Raw genomic sequence first — 22667 nt, forward strand, 5'->3', positions numbered from 1 at the left:
TTCATTATATTAAATCGATGTTTTGAAATTGCTATTGTAGTTATTAATGGTAGTTTTCCTAAAAGAGTAATAATGTTTACCTCACAGTTAAATATTAATATTAAACTTTTGCTACATTATAAAGGTTTTCTATTTTTTTCTGCTAAAATCTGAAGATACACTATACCTATCCATAACATTCAATAATTCTCAAAGGAGGCAGCTGCCGTTAAGAATTATCAACTGCTTTCTATCAAAGGCTTTTGAAAATCATACATGATCTCAGAAAAGCTTAGCTTTCTAAAATGACAAAAAGGAGTATCAATGAACTCCTACCTGTTCTGGCATAGCTCCATGTTCAATTCCAGTCTTCAATAATCTGTAGCAATTACCAAACAGATCCCATTTTGTGAGATCATGAGCACTAAAACAAACAAAAATGCATTAACTTTATTCTAGAGTGGAAGAAAACTGAAATTCTTTGAGTTCAGTTTCAATGGGGGAAGAATAAAGTAACTTCATTTTTTAGTAGAACTGAAAAAGATCCCTAAGGAAATGTTAAAGTCCCTAAGCTTAGAAAGAAAAAGAGAGAGTGAAAAAGAGAGAAAGAGAAAGAGAGAGAGAGAAAGAAAGAAAAAGAAAAAACAGGAAAGGGGGGAATGAGAGGGGGAAGTAGAAGAGAGAGGTGGATAGAGAAAGAGAGTGCAAACTGATACTCATTCATTCATTCATTAAGAGAAATCCACAACAATAAAACTGCCTATGTTTAAGTGAAAGTTACCATTTCTTTCTAGATTTTTTTTCTTTTGCTTTTTAGGGCCACACCTGTGGCACATGGAAATTCCTAGGCTAGGGGCTGAATTAAGGCATCAGCTGCCGGGCTATACCACAGCCACAGCAGCACAGGATCCGAGCCCTGTCTTCGACCTATATCATAGCTCATGGCAACACCAGATCCTTAACCCACTGAGTGAGGCCAGGGATTGAACCCTCATCTTCACGGATACTAGTTGGCTTCTTAACCCTTTGAGCCACAAAGGGAACTCCTATTTTTTTTTTAAAAGTGCATTTAAAGAAATCTATTCACAAATACAAAATATAAGTACATGTGTATTTTTGAAAAACAAATTTGTATTCACAAGATGGAGATAAAAAAAAGACAATGTCAGGGTAAATGAAATACTGCACAGCTCAAAAACCTTAATGTAGCTATTTACATGGGTTGAGGACTTCTGATCAAGATAACACTCACATTGGAGTTCCCGTCATGGTGCAGTGGTTAATGAATCTGACTAGAAACCAGGAGGTTGCAGGTTTGATCCCTGGCCTTGTTCAGTGGGTTAAGGATCTGGCGTTGCCATGAGCTGTGGTGTAGGTCGCAGACTTGGCTCAGATCCCACGTTGCTGTGGCTCTGGCATAGGCCACTGGCTACAGCTCCGACTGGACCCCTAGCCTGGGAACCGCCATATGCCACTGGAGTGGCCCTAGAAAAGGCAAAAAGACAAAAAAAAAAAAAAAAAAAAACCCAACAAAAAAACACTCACATTTGTAAATTCTCATGTATTCTACTACTAAAAATAGTACTATTACTGGTTAACTTTTATTTTCAAACGTCAAAAAATGTATATTATTTTTTGTCTTTTTAGGACCAAACCCATGGCTTATGGAGGTTCCCAGGCGAGGGGTCCAATGAGAACTGCAGCTGACGGCCTACACCACAGCTCATGCCAACACTGGATCCTTAATCCACTGAGCGAGGCCAGGGATTGAACCTGTGTCCTCATTGATGCCAGTCAGATTTGTTAACCATTGAGCTACAACATGAACTCCTCAAAATATTTTCTTAAATAAGAGTTTTGACACTGTCAACTTTATTTTCAGATGTTAAAGATTTTTTAAAATAAGGGTCTGTTTCTCCATGGAATTCCAAAAATGTACTTGTGTATATAGAAAAAGCTTAAAATATTAGATACTGCTTTTGAAATCTGAAATAGTCATTAAAGTAAAGGCTACACCTAAACATTCTCTTTCATGACAATGTTCTTTATTTTCTTTTTTATGGAGAAGATAAGGATGTCTTATTACAAGGGAAGTGCAAGTTACAGTTTGATAATAACACCTATTTCAAGGATCTGAGACCTTTTTTCCTTATCTAACTGCTCTGTCTACACAGTAAGAACACAAGAATAAACAAACAGAAAAACAAGAGCAAGTCAGGAAAAAAAGCTTATAGAAATAACTTTAATGGCTTTCTCCAAAATCTTGATTCTTATTTAGTAAGATTTCTAAGAGCTATCAACTGAAAATTATACCTCTAAAATGCTAGCTCAACTAATTTGTTAATAATACTGATTATCTTAAACTTTTACAGAGTACAGTATATACTCATTATTGAATAATAAATCTTACTCTTTAAGTAATTAAACTATAATAAAAACCTATAATTTATCTGGAGAAAATGCAAATAATAAAGGGAAAACATTGTAATCAATCAGTATGTTTTATGTTGATTAATATAGGTTATTCATTAAATCTACTTAAATAAATAAAATGACGTACTTGTGAAAAGAGGTTAACCGCTTTAAAGTAGAAAGAACATTGTAAATATCATCATCATCAGCTTCTTCTCCCTATAAACAAAAAGCAGATAGCACCTTATTATCATAACTTTACTCATTCTCAAATTTACATGAAAATCTATTAGTATTTACCGGTGAAAGAAAAATCTGTTTTATTATATAAATAGTACATATTCACTGCTGGCAAATAAGAAAATACAAATAAGCAAAAAACCAAAAAATAAAAAACATTCATAATTCCAATACCCAGAGATAACCACTTCTGCATTTTAAACAATGTCATAATCATGATTTGTACACTTCCCCAATTAATACTGTAGGAGAAATTCCTTGAAATTGCTGAGTTAAAGGATATGTATTTTAAAGAATTTAACAGTTATTTCAGTGATTTTTACCGATTGTTATATCTATAGTTTCAAAATCACAGTGAAAAGTTAAAAATGGTTGAAAAAGTTAAAAGTTAAAATTTAAAATTAAAAGTAGGGGAAAATTGATTGAATGGATTAAAAAGAAATCCTATCAGATTGGTCATCAGCACATAGAAAGCTGTGGGAATTCCAGACTATCTTACATAGATTGAAGGGAGAGGACAAAAGACAGGAATCAGAGAAATCACTGTAAAACTAACCAGCTGGAGATGCTTGCTGCTATCTTGGGCACACCACTGGTAGGCAGTCAACCTTTATAAGCACACTTAATTTTTATGTTTTATTCCTTAGCATATCATGATAGTTCAGTAATATTAAAGTGCAAATTAGGTCCCAGGAATAGAAAATGAAAAAAATGAATTAAAAAAGGCAGACCTTAAAAAGACTTTTCTTTAAAAGAGGGGAAAAAAACCTCCTGCCTTTTATGAAACAGGTTTTTAAAACAAAAATAAATATAACTAAGGCAGATCTATATAGGATGAACAATTACAATAATGCTGCTAAGTTCTGAGGCTGGTAGAGAATTCTGCTAGAGTTTATTTTAAAATGAAAATAATTTACAAATTCAGCTAGTCACCTTGAATAATTAGCCAAAATTATTAACAGGTACATATTAAATTTAAAATTTTGTTGTACTGTAGATTATCACAATATTGTAAATCAACTAACCTTCCAATAAAACTTTAAAAAATGAACAGAACAAAACAAAAAAACAGACCTCCTGTAATAGATCTTCCACAGAATGATTGAATCGATCTACAAACTCATCAATCAGTTGACTTCGAGCTATGTCCACTCTGTTCTGGATGGTATACTCTTCACTGCATAAGATGCTATAGGTTTTACTGCAGGCTTCTAGAACATCTGATTCCACATGTTTCTCCACAACAAACTTTATCTGCTTTAATAAAGCATCTAGATGCTGAGGAGGAAAAAAAAAAAGAAAATCTATGATATTTAGATTAATAACAAAAAATAAAATTAGGCTTCTGTCAAATAACAAATAAGCCTATATATTACATGAAAATAAAATAATCCAGTTAAATAAAACTGATTATAATAGCAGAATTTCAATTTCTTACCTTTTCCATTCTACCTGTGCTATAAATTTCTAGATCAAAATATTGTGGGATTTGTAGCAAGTTTGCTACCTTCTCTGCATCTGCAGAATACTAGAAGGAGAAGCAAAGAAAAAGTAACTAATAGTACAGTATCAGTGGCATATTATCATAAAACTGTAAATGAAACTGTACCTTTGAAAGCAACATAGGAAGTGTGATAATAAAATGCTCCGTCAATTTGTTTCTATCATCAATTTGAGTTTTCCTTTCTTTGGCAGTTAGCACCTAGAAATAAATTTAAATGGGCAAAGAATGAGTGTCATGTACTAACTTATAAATCTAGAATGTCACAAACAATGATGAAGCATTGAGAAATAATATATAAGCAAATTACTAAAATAAATACATCTAGTTTGGCGTTCCCATTGTGGCTCATCAGTTAACGAATGCAACTAGTTTCCATGAGGACGTGGGTTTGATCCCTGGCCTTGCTCAGTGGGTTAAGAGTCTGGCATTGCCATGACCTGTGGTGTAGGTTGCAGATGAGGCTCACATCTTGCACTGCTGTGGCTGTGGTGTAGGCCGGCAGCTATAGCTCGGATTCGACCCCTAGCCTGGGAATCTCCATATGCCACAAATGCGGCCCTAAAAAAGATAAAACAAAAAAAACAAACAAAACATCCAGTTTCATATAAATTGCTAGTAAACGTGTACTATTACTTTATTAAATACCTTCTTATTTTAGATAAATTGCTACTTTAGATTAAATAAAAACAAAACTATATATATATACACATATTTTGCTTTTTAGGGCCGCACCAGCAGCACATGGAGGTTCCCAGGCTAGGGGTGGAACTGAAGCTACAGCTGCCAGCCTACGCCATGGCTACAGCAACATCAGACCCAAGCCATGTCTGCGACTACACCACAGCTCATAGCAACACCCGATCCTTAACCCACTGAGCAAGGCCAGGGATTGAACCCGCAACCTCATGGTTCCTAGTCGGATTCCTTCCACTGACGGGAACTCTGCCACTTCTATTTTTATTTAAAAAAATTTCTGGTATTTTTATGTCCGCATCCGCAGCATATTGAAGCTCCCAGGCCAGGGGTCAAATCAGAGTTGCAGCTGCCGGCCTACACCACAGCCACAGCAATGTGGGATCTGAGCTCTGTCTGTGACCTATACCACAGCTTAAGGCAACACCAGATCTTTAACCCACTGAGTGAGGCCAGGGATCAAACCCGCATCCTCATGGAGACTAGCAGGGTTTGTTGCCACTGAGCCACAATGGGAACTCCAGAAATCCCACTTTTAGAAATCTATCCTACCAACACAGCTAGTACTAGCATGAAATGACACAAAATTATTTGAGGCACATTATTTCTAATAGCAAAAGACTGGCAACAACCCAAAAGACTCTCAAAAGCATCTCCTGTGCAGCGGTACGAAAATGAAGATCTCCAAATAAAGTTATGGAGTAATACCTAGGATATGCTGTTAAAACATTCCCATACAAACAGACTTTGAAAGATATATTGCTAGAAGACCTGCCTTAGAGGAAATACCAGAAGAAGTCCTTAAAGCTATAAAGAATAGTAACTCTATCCACAGAGAAAAATGGAAAGTACCATAAGTGGTAAATATGTGGGTAGATATAAAAGGCTATGTATATTATATATTTTTTTAATCTTTAAAGAGACATGAGATTATTTAAAGTAATAATTATAGTACTGCAGTATTAAGATTACAACATATATAGATATATGTGATAATAGCACAAAGAAGAGGAAAGGAAATGGAACTCGGAGCAAAAGTGCTATATTTTTTATAATTCATTCATTATTAATCTGAAATTGGATATAATGGCTTGAAGTATACCATAAACCCTAGAGCAAAGTTCAGCCAGTCTGTAAATTTGCTGGAATTTTATCTGCCATTAGGTTCTCTCAGGTTTCCCAGTCAGCCAGGGATATGTGAATTGTTTATTAATCCTTTTATGGCTTTCTCATTTCCAGGTTTTAGTTAGATTCTTGGTTGGTCCACTATTCTTACCAATTACATACACAACCTCTGAATATGATACCTGTAGGACAGCCTTGTTTGTTTCTCCCATATTTGCTGTTTCTAGTTGACAAAGAGGTGGACTTTTCCCACTTGTTACATATTGAGTCTGCTTCCTTTGACAGCAAAGCTGCTAGTTTTTGCAAACAGTGCCACTCATGTAAAACTACAGATATTACCAATCAAGCCTGTGGCTAATGTGTGTATTGTAATCCTAGGCAAGAAGGCTACAGACTCCTACTGCTTTTACCTGAAGCTTCAGCAATTTTTTAAGAATACAGGCATGCCTCATTATATTATGCTTTGTAGATAGTGCTTTTTTTAAAAATATAAATTGAAACTTTGTGATAACCCTTGTCAAGTTCAACACCATTTTCACAAAAGCATTTGTTTGCTTTGTGTTTCTATGTCACATTTTGGTAGTGTAACATTTTGGTGATAATCCTTGCAATATGTCAAACTTTTTCATCATATTTGTTATGGTGATCAGTGATCAGTGACCTTTGCTGTCACCACTGTAATTGTTTTGGGGTGCCACAAACCACATCCATATAAGTTTGGGAAGCTAATAAATGTGTCTGAGTGCTCTAGCAACCAGCTATTTCCCCATCTCTCTCCCCCTCCTGAGGCTTCCCTATTCCCTAAGACTTAACAATACTGAAATAAGGCCATTTAATAACCCTACAATGGCCTCTCAGTCTTCAAGTAAATAGAAGAGTCATATATCTCTTTAAATTAAGTTAGACAGATTAAGCTTAGTGAGGAAGGCATGTTGATAAGCGAGATAGGTCGAAAGCTAGGCATCTAGTGCCAAACAGTTAACCAAGTTGTGAATGTAAAGTTAAAGTTCTTGTAAGAAATTAAAAGTGCTATTCCAATGAATACTGAATAATAAGAAAATGAAACAACCTTAATGCTGATATGGGAGAAGTTTCAGTGGTCTGGACAGAAGATCAAACTAATCAGAATATTTCCTTAAGCCAAAGCCTAACCCAGAGCAAGGCTCTAACTCTCTTCAATTTTATGAAGGCTGAGAGAGGTGAGGAAGCTACAGGAGAAGTTTGAAACTAGCAGGGTTAAGCAAAGAAGCCATCTCTGTAACATAAACATGTAAGGTGAAGCAGCAAGTGCTGATGTAGAAGCTGCAGTACGTTACCCAGAAGATCTAAGCTAAGATAATTAGTGAAGATGGCTACACTAAACATCAGACTTTTGATGTAAGCAAAACACATATTTTTTTTGCTTTATATTGGAAAAAGATGCCATCTAGGACTTCTATAACTAGAGAGGAGAAGTCAGTGTCTGGCTTCACAGCTTTCAAATGACCAGCTGACTTTTTTTGGGGGGGGGGGCGGAATTGTAGCTGGTGACTTGAGGTTGAAGCCAGTGATCATTTACCATTCCAAAAATCATACAGCCCTTAAGAATTATGGTAAATCTACTCTGCCTGTGTTCTATCAATGAAATAACAAAATCTGGATGACAACACATCTGTTTTTTTTTTTTTGTCTTTTTGCCTTTTCTAGGGCCGCTCCTGCAGCATATGGACGTTCCCAGGGTAGGGGTCTAATTGGAGCTGTAGCCGCCGGCCTACACCACAGCCACAGCAACTCGGGATCCAAGCCAAGTCTGCGACCTACACCACAGCTCATGGCAATGCCTGATCCTTAACCCACTGAGCAAGGCCAGGGATCAAACCTGCAACCTCATGGTTCCTACTCGGATTCATTAACCACTGAGCCACGACAGGAACTCCAACACATCTGTTTATAACATGCTTTAGTAAATATTTTAAGCCCACTGTTGAGTCCTCCTGCTCATAAAAAAGATTCCTTTCAAAATCTAACTCCTTACTGACAATGTAACTTGTCACCCTAGAGCTCTGATGGAGATGCACAATGAGAATAATATTGTTTTCATGCCTCCTAACACAATACCCATTCTGCAGCCCACAGATCAGGGAGTAATTTTGACTTTCAAGTTTTAATAGTAAGAAATACGTGTTGTAAGGCTACAGCTGCCACAGGTAGTGATCCTTGATAGATCTGGGCAAAGTCTATTGAAAACTTTCTAGGAAGGATTCAGCATTCTGGATGACATTAAGAACATTCATGATTTAGAGTTCCCTTCGTGGCTCCCAACTAGGATCCGTGAGAATGTGGGTTCAATCCCTGGCCTCTCTCAGTGGGTTAAGGATCCAGTGTTGCCATGAACTGTGGTATAGGTTGCAGAAGCAGCTCAGATCCCGAGTGGCTGTGGTTGGCAGCAATAGCTCCGATTTGACCCCTAGCCTGGGAATCTCCATATGCCATGGATGCAGCCCTGAAAAGCAAAAAGAAAAAGAAAAAGAAAGAACATTCATGATTCATGGGGAAGAAGTCAAAATATCAACACTGACAGGAATTTGGAAGAAGTTGATTCCAACCCTCATAGATGATCTTTGAAGGGTTTATGATTTTAGTGGAGGAAGTCACTGCAGATGTGGTAGGAATAGTAAGAGAACTAGAATTCAAAGTAGAGACTGAATATGTGATAAATCTTATGATAAAAACTTTAATGGATGAGGAGTTGCTTCTTATGAGTGAGCAAAGTGGTTTCTTGAGATGGAATCTACTCCTGGGGAAAATGCTGTGATGCCTGTTGAAATGACAACAAAGGATTTAGAATATTATATGAACTTAGTTGATAAAGCAGCAGCCGTGTTTCAGAGGGTTGAGTCAAATTTTGAAAGAATTCTACTGTGGGTCAATGTTATTAAACAGCACTTCAAGCTACAGAGAAATTGTTTGAAGGAAAACTCCACTAATGAGGCAAACTTCATTGTTTTCTGATTTTAAGAAATTGCCACAAGCAAAAAATTGCGAATTGCTTAAGACTCAGATGACAGCTTATTTTAGCAACAAAGTTTTGTTTTTTTTTTGAAACCAATAATTTACTTCTTTATTTCAGGATACTTACTGTAAAGGGAATACACGCTCATAGTAATTTTCTTTTTTTTCCTAAGGCTGCACTTATGGCATATGGAAATTCCTGGGCTAGGGGTCAAATTAGAGGTGCTGCTGCCACCGTCCTACACCACAGCTTGGGGCAACGCCAGATCCTTAACCCAGTGAGTAGGCCAGGGATTGAACCCACATCTTCACGGACACTATGCTGGGTTCTTAACCTGCTGAGCCACAACGGAAACCCCAAGAAAGTATTCTTAAATTAAGGTATGTATATTGTTTTTCTAGACATAAGGCTTTGCACACTTAATAAACTAAACACAACATCGAGAAACAAAAATATTAATGTGACTAGCTTTATTGCAATATTTGCTTTATTGTGGTGGTCTGGAACTGAACCCACAATACATCCAAGATATGCCTATAAATGTTTCTCAATATGTTTTTAAATCTTTAGTGAATTTTCAGAGCCCTGATATGAGTTTTTGATAATTTTTCCAGTTTTATACTATTTTTCTTTGGCAGAGAGGAACTGCCTACCTTTTTAATAGTAACACAGCTAATCTTTCCATCTATGACTATCTCAGTTAATCTTCAATACCAATAACACCTGCATTACTAGTCCCATATTACAAATAAGAAAATTAGGGCACACAAGAAAATAATCAACTGCCCAAAGATCACATAGTTGTTAAATGGAAGAGCTTGCAAAACTAGGCAGTTTGTCTTCAGAGCCTTTGTGCACTTTTAACAAATACGAATGTGAAAATTCTTGAGATACTTGACTGTCAGAAAAAGGCAGAGGTGCTATAGGAGCATCAATGCAAAGAATCTAGTTTTGGAACCTAAATATAGTAGATAGGACATAAGATGAACTACCACAGCATATATCATTTATAAAAATTCATGTTTCGGATATGTATACCAGGAAAATTTTCAAATATTGAAGTTCCTGTTGTGGCTCAGCAGAAATGAATCTGATTAGCATTCATTAGGATACAAGTTTGATCCCTGGCCTCACTTAGTGGGTTAAGGATCTGGCGTTGCCGTGAGCTGTGGTGTAGGCTGCAGATGCTGCTTGGAACTGGTATTGCAGTTGCTGTGGCATGGGCCAATGGCTATACCTCAGATTCAATCCCTAGTTTGGGAACCTCCATATGCCATGCATATGGCCCTAAAAAGGAAAAAAAAAGAAAATTCAAATATTTAAGACAGTTAATTACATTAAAGGCCTTTTTGTAGATTTCTCACTAAGCGACTTACTCTCTTGCCGGTACCCCTTCCCACTGGAGGATGTGCCTCAGCAGCTTGACGAATTGTACAAACCATTAGTTCTATAAGGGCACTCTCCTGACGGTCAGACATTGCTATAGTGAAACAAAAACATATTAGGGTGAGTAAACAGTTTTACTATAACCATGCATTAAAAATGAACACAATTATAAAAATGTATAGCCTACTGCTATTTTAAAGACTAAAATTCTGTTCTTTGTCCTTTTTCTTAAGAATAATATGCGGTTGTTAAGCCAAATGACAGAGAGATACAAAGGAAAAAAAAAAAAAAGAGGCTAAACTCTGGTTTCTTCTAATAACCAGTCTGTTGTAATATCATACTTCTGAATTTGGCAATGCTAAAATTTTACTTCTATATCATTTCAAAGCTCTTTTATTTTTCTTTTTTGGTTTTTTAAATAAAGAAGAAAATGTTATATCTTAAAAAATTAGTAAGAGATTTTGAATATCTTTTAAGTCACTAACACATACATAATCAAATTAAATAATTACAAGTTATTACACAATTTGTGTTCCATAATTTCTTCAATATTCTCCCACTTTCATTCAAATTTTCCCCAAAGTTTTGTACCATTTATAAATAAAGCACTAATGGATATCATAAATACACATATTTATGATATTCATTACTCTTTATGTAACTGATACTTTTATTTATGTAGGATAAATTTCAAGAGAGGGAGTAATGAATCAAAAGTTAAAAATCTCTGTACTGACAAATCAAGAAAAATACTTATTGCAATTCACACCTCCAACTGCAAAGACTGAAAGCAGTTCTTCATATCCCTGCCAGTACTGGATGTTATAAGTCCCTTTAATTTTTGTCAACCCGATAATTAAAAAATGCTGGGTTTTTTTTTTGTTTGTTTTTTGTTTTTTGTTTTTTTTGTCTTTTGTCCTTTTAGTGCTGCACCAGTGGCAAATGGAGGTTTCCAGGGTAGGGGTCTAATTGGAGCTGTTGCTGACGGCCTACGCCACAGCCACAGCAACGTGAGATCCAAACTGCGTGTGCGACCTACATCACAGCTCACAGCAACGTGGGATCCTTAACCCACTGAGGGAAGCCAGGGATCGAACTTGCAACCTCATGGTTTCTAGTCACATTCATTTCTGCTGCGCCATGACGGGAACTCCAAAAAATAGTATTTGTTATTTTGCTCCTGCCTAACTACTAATTAGTGGAGTGTATTTTCTTATTAGTTTAAAATTTTCTTCTGAGATGTTTCTATGTTTATTCTTTGCGCACTTTGCTCTTGTTATCCATATTTCTTGGGTTCTTATATTAAGTTTGCTTTTATTTTATTTACTTATTTGGCTGCACTTTTGGCAGGTCAAGTTCCTGGGCCTGGGAGTGAACTCAAACCACAGTAGTGACAATGCCGAATCATTAACTGCTATAGGCCACCATGGAACTCCAACTTTGTCTTTAGATGATGCAAATATTTTCTCCCAGTTTGTCCTTTTGTTTTTAAACTCATGGTATTTTTTGTTATAAAGTATTAATTTTTACAAAATTGTATCTATACTGATTTGTTCTATGGCTTTTAGGTTTCTTTTTTCTTTGCAGTTTTTTGAGACATAATTGACATACAGTATGGTACAGGTTTAAGTTGTACAGCATAATAATTTAAAACTTACATATATCATGAAATGATCACCACAATAAGTTTAGTTAACATCTGTCATCTCATATTGGTACAAAAAGGCTTCTGAGTTTCTTGTAATACTTCAAAGATCTCTTTCTCCTAGAAATTACAGAAATATATTTTCTTCTCTCTCTCCACCTGTGTGTCTCTACTGCTTGCTTTTATCTTTAATCTGTCTGAAATTTATTTTTGCACACAGTATCAAGTATGGGTTTGTTTATTCTCACCAGATGAGCAGCCAATTATGCCCCTACCATTGTTAAATAAAACTAGCTTTCCCTACTGAAGTGAACTCTCATTTTGTAACATGTTTTAGGTGGTCATATACATTTAGATCTATTTTTGGATTCTTTATTTATTTCATTAATCTATTTGTCTTTTCTATTATAGTACCACATTTTTTCATTTTAGCAGCTTTACATCGTTATAATATATGTTAACATGTAACTTAACTAATTTGAATATTCAGAAAAACAAATTTCCTTTACCCATTCATTTGCCTAAAATGTTTCAAATTTCTATAAAGCTAATAGCAAACAAGTTACTATGCAGTTTCTATGTGTAAAGCACAGTTATAAGTGATTTATATGTATTAACTTTTGTCCTCAAAACAATTCCAAGAAATAGGAATTAATATTCTAACATGGGGAAAATGAGCCATAGAGAGGTTAAATAACTTTTCAAAGTACCCACCTAATAATAGAGCCAAGATATGAATTCAGGTAGCCTCACTCCAAGGTCTGTGGTCTTAAGCACTATGCTATTTTGTCTTTCAAAAAGAAATTATTTTTTGGCTGCACCCAAGGTATATGGAAATTCCCAGACTAGAGATCGAACCCGTGCCACAGCAACAACTGAAGCTGGTGCAGTGAGAATGCTGGATCCTTAACCTACTGTGCCACAAGAGACCTCCTATACTGCCCTTTGAACATAAGCTTAAAATTCTATGTAAATTCTGAAATGATTTTGTTTAGTACCTTCTCTCACCTCATGTCCCAGAACTCTCTCAAGCCCACTGGAATCTGAACTGGTATTTTAGGAAAATTACACATTATATTGACAAGAACTGACATTTCAATAATCTTTTCAGACAGGAAGATGACAGAATTCATTTCTGAGATCTTATTTGACATTATTTAATGAAACATTGTGATTTTCTTCACACTGATTTTGTACTTTCCTTATTGAATTCATTTCTATGTATTTTTAAAGCCAAATTTTGAGACTAATTTGAATAGTTTAATTTTATCTTTCTGTCTCACTGCCTCTCTCTTTATGCCTTTTTCTTTATACTTATTTGTGTTAAAGACCAACAGACATGGGGATTATAGAGACAGAACTAGGCATAAATTATTATGACTATTATTTGTTTTTTTTTTTGACCATGCCCAGAGAAAGTGGAAGTTCTTGACTGAGGGATCGAACCCACACCACAGCAGTGACCCAAGCTACTGTAATGGCAAGGCTTGATCCTTAACCTGCTGCCAAGAGCTCTGAGGCAAAAATTAAAAGAAAAAAAGATTAAGTTTTAGAAGTTGAGAAGTTTATAATGATTACTTTAAAATAAACTGGGAACAATAACAATGAAAAGGCAAACAAAGGCATTAACATCTTTTCCTTTATCCTGTATCCAAATCATCTTGAACAGGAATATGCATGTACATCTTAATTCAATCATTTTTAACATTTTAATTGTGGTAGGAAAAAGAGCTTCAGCTTTCTATTTATACTCACTGATCCAATGCTTAATAATATGAAAAAGCTTACCACTCAATAAAACAACCAAGTTTCTATTTTGTGAATCTAGAATTTTCTTTTCACATTTGATTGGGGATAAAGGAATGACAAGATTGTTTATGAACTAAATGCATTTTCTATTGTGAAAAATCTATTTCTTGTGAAAAAATATAAATTCTATGGGAAGTGAGGAAAGAAAGAAAAACATCTCAAGTATGGAAATATTCCCTTATACTAAAATCCATGTATTAGTGTTGAAGAATGATCCAACCTTATACAATGTCCAATGTCATCAATTTTATTATTTAGTTTGTAACTTGAAAGCATCCATTTAGATTGGTAAACTCAAAACAGTTGAAATTTAATTGAAATTTCTTTTGAAAATGTGACAGCAAAATTAGATAATGAAATCAAAAGCAAAGTAAGCCTTAGGCCACAGACATGAGCCAAAAAGCCATAATGACTGAAATGGGTAGCTATTTGCAACCATGAATTATCAGCTAACTCTAAAACTTTCTAAGTCTTCAGAAACCTTTTTACACATCATTTCCCTTTCCTCATCATTGATTTTACGCTTATCACCTTCAATTCTGGCTTTTCTCCCTACCACCACAGAAAACAAACACTAAAAAGTCACCTACGACTTATATCTTCACTAAAACTAATGATCTTTACATAGTCCTTTTTTCTTCTCTGCAATACATGATATTCTTAACCATAGCTCTCTTGACCACCCTCTCTACTGGGCCTTCTATAGAGTACAATTATCTCTTATCATTCTTTTACATAGCTTGTTAGAGCTCTCACACTTTCTTTCTTTCTATTTATTTATTTATTTTTAATTTTTTTTTAATTGTTAGTTCCCCAACACATTTTTTCCCCTACTGTACAGCATGGTGACCCAGTTACACATACATGTATACATTCTTTTTTCTCCCATTATCATGCTCCGTCATAAATGACCAGACATAGTTCTCAATGCTACAAGAAGGATCTCATTGCTAATCCATTCCAAAAGCAATAGTTTGTATCTGTTAACCCCAAGCTCCCAATCCATCCCATTCCCTCCACCTCTCTGCAGGCAACCACAAGTCTATTCTCCAAGTCCATGATTTTCTTGTCTGTGGGAAGGTTCATTTGTGCTGTATTTTAGATACTAGATATAAGTGATATCATATGGTATTTGTATTTCTCTTTCTGACTTACTTTACTCAGTATGAGAGTCTCTAGTTCCATTCATGTTGCTGCAAATCTTTCTTGTTCTTCCTACTTCTGTCCCCTCCCTATCCACAATCTTAAAAACTCCCCATGTGGAGTTCCCACGTGGCTCAGTGGTTAACGAACCTGACTAGGAACCATGAGGTTGTGGGTTCAATCCATGGCTTTGCTCAGTGAGTTGAGGATCTGACGTTGCTGTGAACTGTGGTGTAGGTCACATACGCGGCTCAGATCTGGTGTTGGGCTGTGGCTCTGGTGTAGGCCTGTGGCTACAGCTCTGATTGGACCCCTAGCCTGGGAATCTCCATATCCCCCAAGTGTGGCCCTAGAAAAGACAAAAAAAGAAAAAAAAAAAAACCCCAAAAACAAAACAAAAAAAAACTCACCATGGACTCTTTCTATAATCCACCCAATCTTCTGTATTTTTGTTAATATTTCCCATAGGAACCACTGCAACAGTAACCTAACTGATCTGCCCATTCCAAACCATGTTGACAAAAAGCATTTTTCTTAAAATATGCACTTGATCACTTCACTCTCAAGTTGAAATTCTTCAATGGCTTTCTATTACACTTAGAATGAACTAAGTAAATCAACTTATAAACCTAAATGTTCTACATCATTAGGCCTCTGCCTCGCCTCTATCTCATCTAGTACCACTGGCTCACTATGCTCTAGCTATTGCAGTTGTGGAATACAACGATACCAATCATGCCTCAGATACCCTGCAATTGCTATTTCCTCCATTTAGACAGTTCTTTTTAAAATCTCCTATGGGTAGCCCCTATATCATTTAGATTCTTGGCTCACAAGTGGCCTCCTGTAACTGTCCTTTTGATATTCAATATAAAGACAGACCCTTTCTTATCATTATCTCTCTCAGATACTTCTTAACTTTTTAAGTTATTCTGTTTAATTAGTTTTCGTGTGCCTTCCCCACTTGAATATAAGCTCCACGTGGGCAGTGACCTGACTTTGAGACTGTACTCTCAGTGCTTAGTATAACAGCACACAGAAGGTGGTCAATAATTTTTTTCCCTCTTTTTATGGCTACACTGGTGGCATATAAAAGTTCCTGGGCTAGGACTGAATCGGAGCTGTGGTTGCAGCAACATTGGATCCTTTAACCCACTGTGGTAGACCAAGGGATAAAACATATGCCTCCACAGAGACCTGGAGTTGCTGCAGTTGGATTCTTAACTCACTGTGCCACAGTGGGAACACCTCAAGAAGTATTTCAAAATTATAAACGAATTAATGATTTCCTACTTGAAAAATTCCACTTATCCACATTACTTCACCCATCAATTGGATCAATGATTTCCAGTATTAGATTATTAGAGAAATGCAAATCAAAACTATAATGAAGTCTCATCTCACAGTGGTCAGAATGGCCATGATCAAAAAGTCTGTAAACAGTAAATGATGGAGAGGGTGTGGAGAAGAGGGAACTCTCCTACACTGTCGGTGGGAATGAAAATTGGTACAAACAATATGGAAAAGAGTATGCAGGTTCCTTAACAAACTAAAAATAGTATGATCCCAATCCTGGCAAACATCTGATGAAAATGATAATTCGAAAGGATATATGCCCACCAATGTTCACTGAAGCATTATTTACAATAGCCAAGACATAGAAACAACCAAAATGTTCACCAACAGAGGAACAGATTAAAATGATGTAGTACATACACAAAATGGAATTTTACTCAGCCATAAAAAGAATGAAATAAAGCCATTTGCAGTAACACAGATTATCATACTAAGTGAAGTTAGAAAAAAACAAACATCACATGATATCAATTAATACAGAATCTAAAAAAGTGACACAATAAACTTATTTACATAACAAAGAGATTCCCAGACTGAAAACAAATTATGGTTACGAAAGGGGAAAGGTGGGTGATGGGGATAAATTACGATTGGGGGATTAATATATACACACTACTATATACAAAATAGATAATCAACAGGGACTTGCTTTATATTATAGGGAACTCTACGCAATATTTTGTAAAAACCTATATGGGACAAAAATCTGAAAAAGAATGAATATATGTATTGTATAACTGAAATCACTTTGCTATATATCCAAAACTAGCACAACACCATAAACCAACTATAATAAAATTGCAACTGCAACAAAAATTAAAAAAGAAAGAATTCTAGTATGAGAAATGACCATAGAAGGTTATCTAATCAAAGTGTCGTTTTTAGGGCCACACCTGCAGCATATGGAAGTTCCTAGACTAGAGGCTGAATTGGAGCTGTAGCTGCCAGCCTATGCCACAGACATGCAAGATCTGAGCTGCATCTGCCATCTATGCTGTAGTTCGTGACAATGCTGGATCCTTAACTCAATGAGTGAGGCCAGGGATCCTCATGGATACTAGTTAGGTTCTTAACCCACTGAGCCACAATGGGAAATCCCAAAGGGCCTTTTTATAGATGAAGTTGAGACCCAGAGAAGTTAAATGACTTAGTAATGGCCCTGTTTTAGTTTGATTACTTGTTATCCAGACTCTCACATTATACCAAAAATTTGTCCAGCAATTTGACTTTCCTGTAGATTACACCCCACCACACTCCAAAAAACCCTGTCCGTTAAAAACACTACAAGGAAAAAAAATGGAGCTGGAGGAATCAGGCTCCCGGACTTCAGACTATACCACAAAGCAACAATCATCAAAACCGCACGGTACTGGCACAAAGACAGAAATATAGCTCAGTGGAACAGGATAGAAAGCCCAGAATTCAACCCACACACCTACAGCCAACTCATCTATGACAAAGGAGGCATGAATATACAATGCAGAAAAGACAAGCCCGTTCAATAAGTGGTGCTGGGAAAACCGGACGGCCACATGGAAAAGAATGAAATTAGGACACTCCCTAACACCATACACAAAAATAAACTCAAAATGGATTAAAGACCTAAATATAAGACCCAGACACTATAAAACTCTTAGAGGAAAACATAGGCCAAACACTCTCTGACATAAACGACAGCAACATCTTCTCAGATCCACCTCTTAGAGTAATACGTAAAAACAAAAATATGCAAATGGGACCTAATCAAACTGAAAAGTTTCTGCACAGCAAAGGAAACCCTAAACAACACAAAAAGACAACCCACAGAATGGGAGAAAATCTTTGCAAGTGAATCAACTGACAAGGGATTCAGCTCCAAAATTTAGAAACACTTTCTTTAGCTCCATACCAAAAAAACAAACAACCCCATCAAAAAATGGGCAGAAGATCTAAACAGACAGTTCTTCAAAGAAGACATACAGATGGCCAAAAAAACACATGAAAAGATGTTCAGCATCACTCATTATTAGAGAAATGCAAATCAAAACCACTATGAGCTACCACCTTACACCAGCCAGAATGGCCATCATCCAAAAGTCTACACACAATAAGCGCTGGAGAGGGTGTGCAGAAAAAGGAACCCTAGTACACTGTTGGTGGGATTGTAAATTGGTGCAATCACTCTGGAAAACAGTATGGCGATTCCTCAGAAAACTAAACATAGAACTGCCATTTGATCCAGCAATCCCACTCCTGGGCATCTATCCAGAGAAAATCACGACTCGCAAAGACACATGTACTCCGATGTTCACTGCAGCACTATTTGCAATAGCCAAGACAACCTAAATGTCCATCTACAGAGGAGTGGATCCAGAAGATGTGGTACATATACACAATGGAATATTACTCAGCCATCTAAAGGAATGAAATACCGGCACTTTTAGCAACATGGATGGACCTAGAAACTATCATGCTAAGTGGAGTCAGCCATACAATGAGACACCAACATCAAATGCTTTCACTGACATGTGGAATCTGAAAAAAGGACAGACTGAACTTCTTTGCAGAACAGATGCTGACTCACAGACATTGAAAAACTTATGGTCTGCAGCGGAGACAGTTTGGGGGGTGGGGGGATGTGCTTGGGCTCTGGGATGGAAATCCTGTGAAATTGGATTGTTATGATCATTACACAACTACAGATGTGATAAATTCATTTTAGTAATTAAAAAAAAAACACTACAAGGCAGTCTTACAGCTGTTATGATTTAAAATTGCTATTGGTAGTCTTTTACAATGTGTCTGTTTCCCCAAATTTTAGTCCTACATTTGCAACTATAAACTAGAGTTTCATCCACTAGAATATCTGTTACACTTCACCTGCCTAAAATATAATGTAGTTTTTAGAAAATAAATAAGTCACTAATGGCATTTTGTTATCATAAAATACAGCAAAATATTAGCTAAGAAAATTGATATGGATGCTCTTCCATACTAGAGGTTATATGTGCCACAGCACGCATATGGGCAAATTTATAAAAAAATACTGAATCATGACGTCAAAATGGTCTTAGACTTTTTATGCATACATTACCCAGCTTTGCTTTCCCAGATTCAATTATACCCTAAAACTGTGGTTCACTTAAAATATTTTTTGCATTTACAACTTGCTTTTCTGGCTAAAATCAAATCTATCAAACTTAAGCCAAATCAAATCAAACCCAATCTCTTGACTGAAAAACTCAATGTCAACTAAATTTATACCATAAAGAAAACCTAATAATACATTATTTTGACAAGGTAAATCCATCTATAATATGTTGATGACTGACAGACATAGTAATTATTATTTTCTGATTGACACATCTTATTTAAAGCAGAGTAGGAAGTTAACAATACCAAATCATAGCACCTTGGCCCTTCCTTTAATTTATATCTTCCGCTTCCCTTTTCCTTGAAAATAACCTTAGAGAACATATGGTGACAAAACGAAAACTGGCTTGGCATCATAAATAAGAATTTTGAATCTGTTCTGATAATTTGCTGATTCTAAGGCCACAAACAAGGGGAGGAAAATGGATGAAATTTACTATTAAATATTATACCAGGCATTTTGCTCAGGTGTTGACTGGAATGTAGTGATTAGAAAAGAAGTTGATTTTACTTGAGAAAATACTAAGATCAGTTAGAAATAGACTCAGGAAGTCAGCTAACTTAGTAGGAACGTGTATAAATAAAACAAGGGGAATGTAGAATGCAGATTCATATCCTCTGATCACTTTAAAAGTGAAAAGAATCTGGAGTATACATGGGAGTTTGATCCAGTGCATAAGGCCCTGTCAATTTAATAACAAAGCCTCTTACTACCAAAAATAGAGAGGGAAAATAAGCACATGCAAATAAGATAAATAATAATCATAGGTGAGGCCAAATATATCATAAGAAACTTCATTTTGAAACAGAAATTTTGGGGATGCTGTAAGATTAAGAAAGAAAGTTGTGGAGTTCTCATCGTGGCGCAGTGGTTAACGAATCCAACTAGGAACCATGAGGTTGCGGGTTCGGTCCCTGCCCTTGCTCAGTGGGTTAACGATCTGGCGTTGCCGTGAGCTGTGGTGTAGGTTGCAGACACGGCTCGGATCCTGCGTTGCTGTGGCTCTGGCGTAGGCCGGTGGCTACAGCTCCGATTCAACCCCTAGCCTGGGAACCTCCATGTGCCGCGGGAGCGGCCAAAGAAATAGCAACAACAACAACAAAAGACAAAAAGACAAAAGACAAAACAAAACAAAACAAAACAAAAAAAAATAAATAAAAAAGAATGAAAGTTGTGAGGCAAATATCTTGAATTTAAAAGAAGCAATTTCAGCCAGTTTACTGGAGTATATCTGGGTATGATGCATAGCTGTTATTTCTCTCTGAATTCTCATGGAATTGTCTCAAAACCAGAGCAGATCATGCCAATTAGCTCACTGCCTGGGAAAAAACACTGGGAGATAGTCACTATCCTGTTTAGGTAATTTATTAAAGATGATGGATCATTCTGTTCTAATATCCAAGAGGAATGAACCACATGGAAGAGCAGGGAAAACTGAATAGAGAATCAATACTAAAAGCTAAAAGAATCACTAAACCAGCTTTACAACCATGCTAAATGACTCATGGGCAGAAATAAGAAAATCAGACAATGGGAAAGCTCACTGGTAGAGGTAAGCATACAGTAGTAGTATCTATACAAATACATCAAAACCAATAAGCAGAAGAGGATCAGAGTACACATGCAGGATTACTAAAATGCACTGAAAAAAAAAAAAGGAAAAAGAAAGACAATATACTTGAAGTTCAATCATATGTACGTACATATACACACAGACACATATATGTATTTCTGTATATATACCTATTCATGCATACACACACGCACATACACACACATAGGCTGCTATACCAAACCCTCATGGTAACTGTAAAACAAAAATTTAAAATAGACACACACACACACAAAAAAGGAATCCAAAACAACACTTAAGATAGTCATCAAGGAGTTCCTGTTGTGGCTCAGTGGTAATGAACCTGACATATCCACGAGGATGTGGGTTCAATCCCTGGCCTTGCTCAGTGTATTAAGGATCTGGTGTTGCCATGAGCTGCAGTGTAGGTCACAGATGCAGCTCAGGGTTGGCACTGCTGTGACTGTGGTGTAGGCTGGCAGCTCTAACTCCAATTCGACACCTAGCTTGGGAACTTCCATACGCTGTGGGTGCCACCCTAAAAAAAGAACCCCCAAAAGAGTCATCAAACTACAAGAGAAAGGAAACAAAAAAGACCCATAAAAACAAATCCAAAACAGTTAACAAAATGACAATTGGAATATACATATTAGTCATTGTCTTAAACGTAAAGTGATTAAATGCTCCAACCAAAAGACATACACTGGGTGAATGGATGCAAAAACAAGACCCATATATATGCTGTTTGCAAAAGACCCATTTCAGGTCTAAAGAACACATAGACAAAGTCAGGGGGTGGAAAAAGGCCATTCCGTACAAATGGAAATCAAAAGAAAGCTGGAGTAGTAACACTTAGAGATGACAAAACAGACTTTTAAAATAGTGTTGCAAGAGACAAGGAATGACACTATGTAATGACTGAGGGATCAATCCAAGGAGATATAACAAATGTAAATATAAATAAAACCAACCTAGATGCACCTCAATATAAGGCAAATGTTAACAGGCGCACAAGGAGAAATTGAGATTAACACAATAACAGAGGGGGACTTTAATACCCTAGATACATCAATGGACAGATCATTCAAATAGAAAGTCAACAAGGAAATACAGGCCTTAAATGATACATCAGACCAGATGTACTCAATTGATATTTATAGAACATTTCATATGAAAACAGTGGAATATGCATTCTTTTCAAGTGCACATTGAACATCCTGCAGGACAGATCATATGCTGGGTCGCAAAAAAAGCCTCAGAAAATTTAAGAAAACCAAAATCATATCATCTTTTCTGACCAGAATGCTATGATACTGGATTCCAGACAAGACGGCAGAGTAGAAGGACTTGAGCTCACTTCCTCTAAAAAAAACTCTTGGAGGGTACACTCAAGATTTCACGTGCATTGAGTCCCAAGGCAAGCAGAGACCCTGTAAGAATCTGGGCCGGGAGTTCCTGTCGTGGTGCAGCGGAAACGAATCCAACTAGGAACCATGAGGTTGAAGGTTCGATCCCTGGCCTCGATCAGTTGGTTAAGGATCTGGTGTTGCCATGAGCTGTGTTGTAGGTCACAGATGTGGCTCAGATCCCATGTTGCTGTGGCTCTGGTGTAGGCCAGCAGCTACAGCTCCAATTAGACCCCTAGCCTGGGAACCTCCATATGCCATGGGTACAGCC

At 36.5% G+C, this 22667-nt stretch overlaps 2 protein-coding genes across 8 annotated transcripts in view; one reads left to right on the plus strand and one right to left on the minus strand.

Moving 5' to 3' along the window:
* Window positions 1-22667, plus strand: part of IL20RB (interleukin 20 receptor subunit beta) — a 991209-nt gene that overhangs the window by 395116 nt on the left and 573426 nt on the right. The window lies entirely within an intron of this gene.
* STAG1 (STAG1 cohesin complex component) overlaps window positions 1-22667 on the minus strand; it is a 420442-nt gene that overhangs the window by 58470 nt on the left and 339305 nt on the right. For all 7 annotated transcript variants that reach the window (XM_084989804.1, XM_084989803.1, XM_084989805.1 and 4 more), the window contains 6 exons: window positions 10322-10425; window positions 4241-4333; window positions 4070-4159; window positions 3706-3909; window positions 2540-2610; window positions 316-403 (listed from right to left, as the gene is read on the minus strand). In XM_084989804.1, coding sequence (XP_084845930.1) covers window positions 316-403; window positions 2540-2610; window positions 3706-3909; window positions 4070-4159; window positions 4241-4333; window positions 10322-10425 — 650 coding nt within the window. The remainder of the gene's footprint in view (window positions 1-315; window positions 404-2539; window positions 2611-3705; window positions 3910-4069; window positions 4160-4240; window positions 4334-10321; window positions 10426-22667) is intronic.

Source organism: Sus scrofa, chromosome 13 (genome assembly GCF_054392235.1).
Source record: "Sus scrofa isolate SSC_HxYL_T2T_F1_AM1 chromosome 13, Sscrofa_HxYL_maternal_Yorkshire_Landrace_v2.0, whole genome shotgun sequence".
In the NCBI taxonomy this organism is placed as follows: Eukaryota; Metazoa; Chordata; class Mammalia; order Artiodactyla; family Suidae; genus Sus; species Sus scrofa.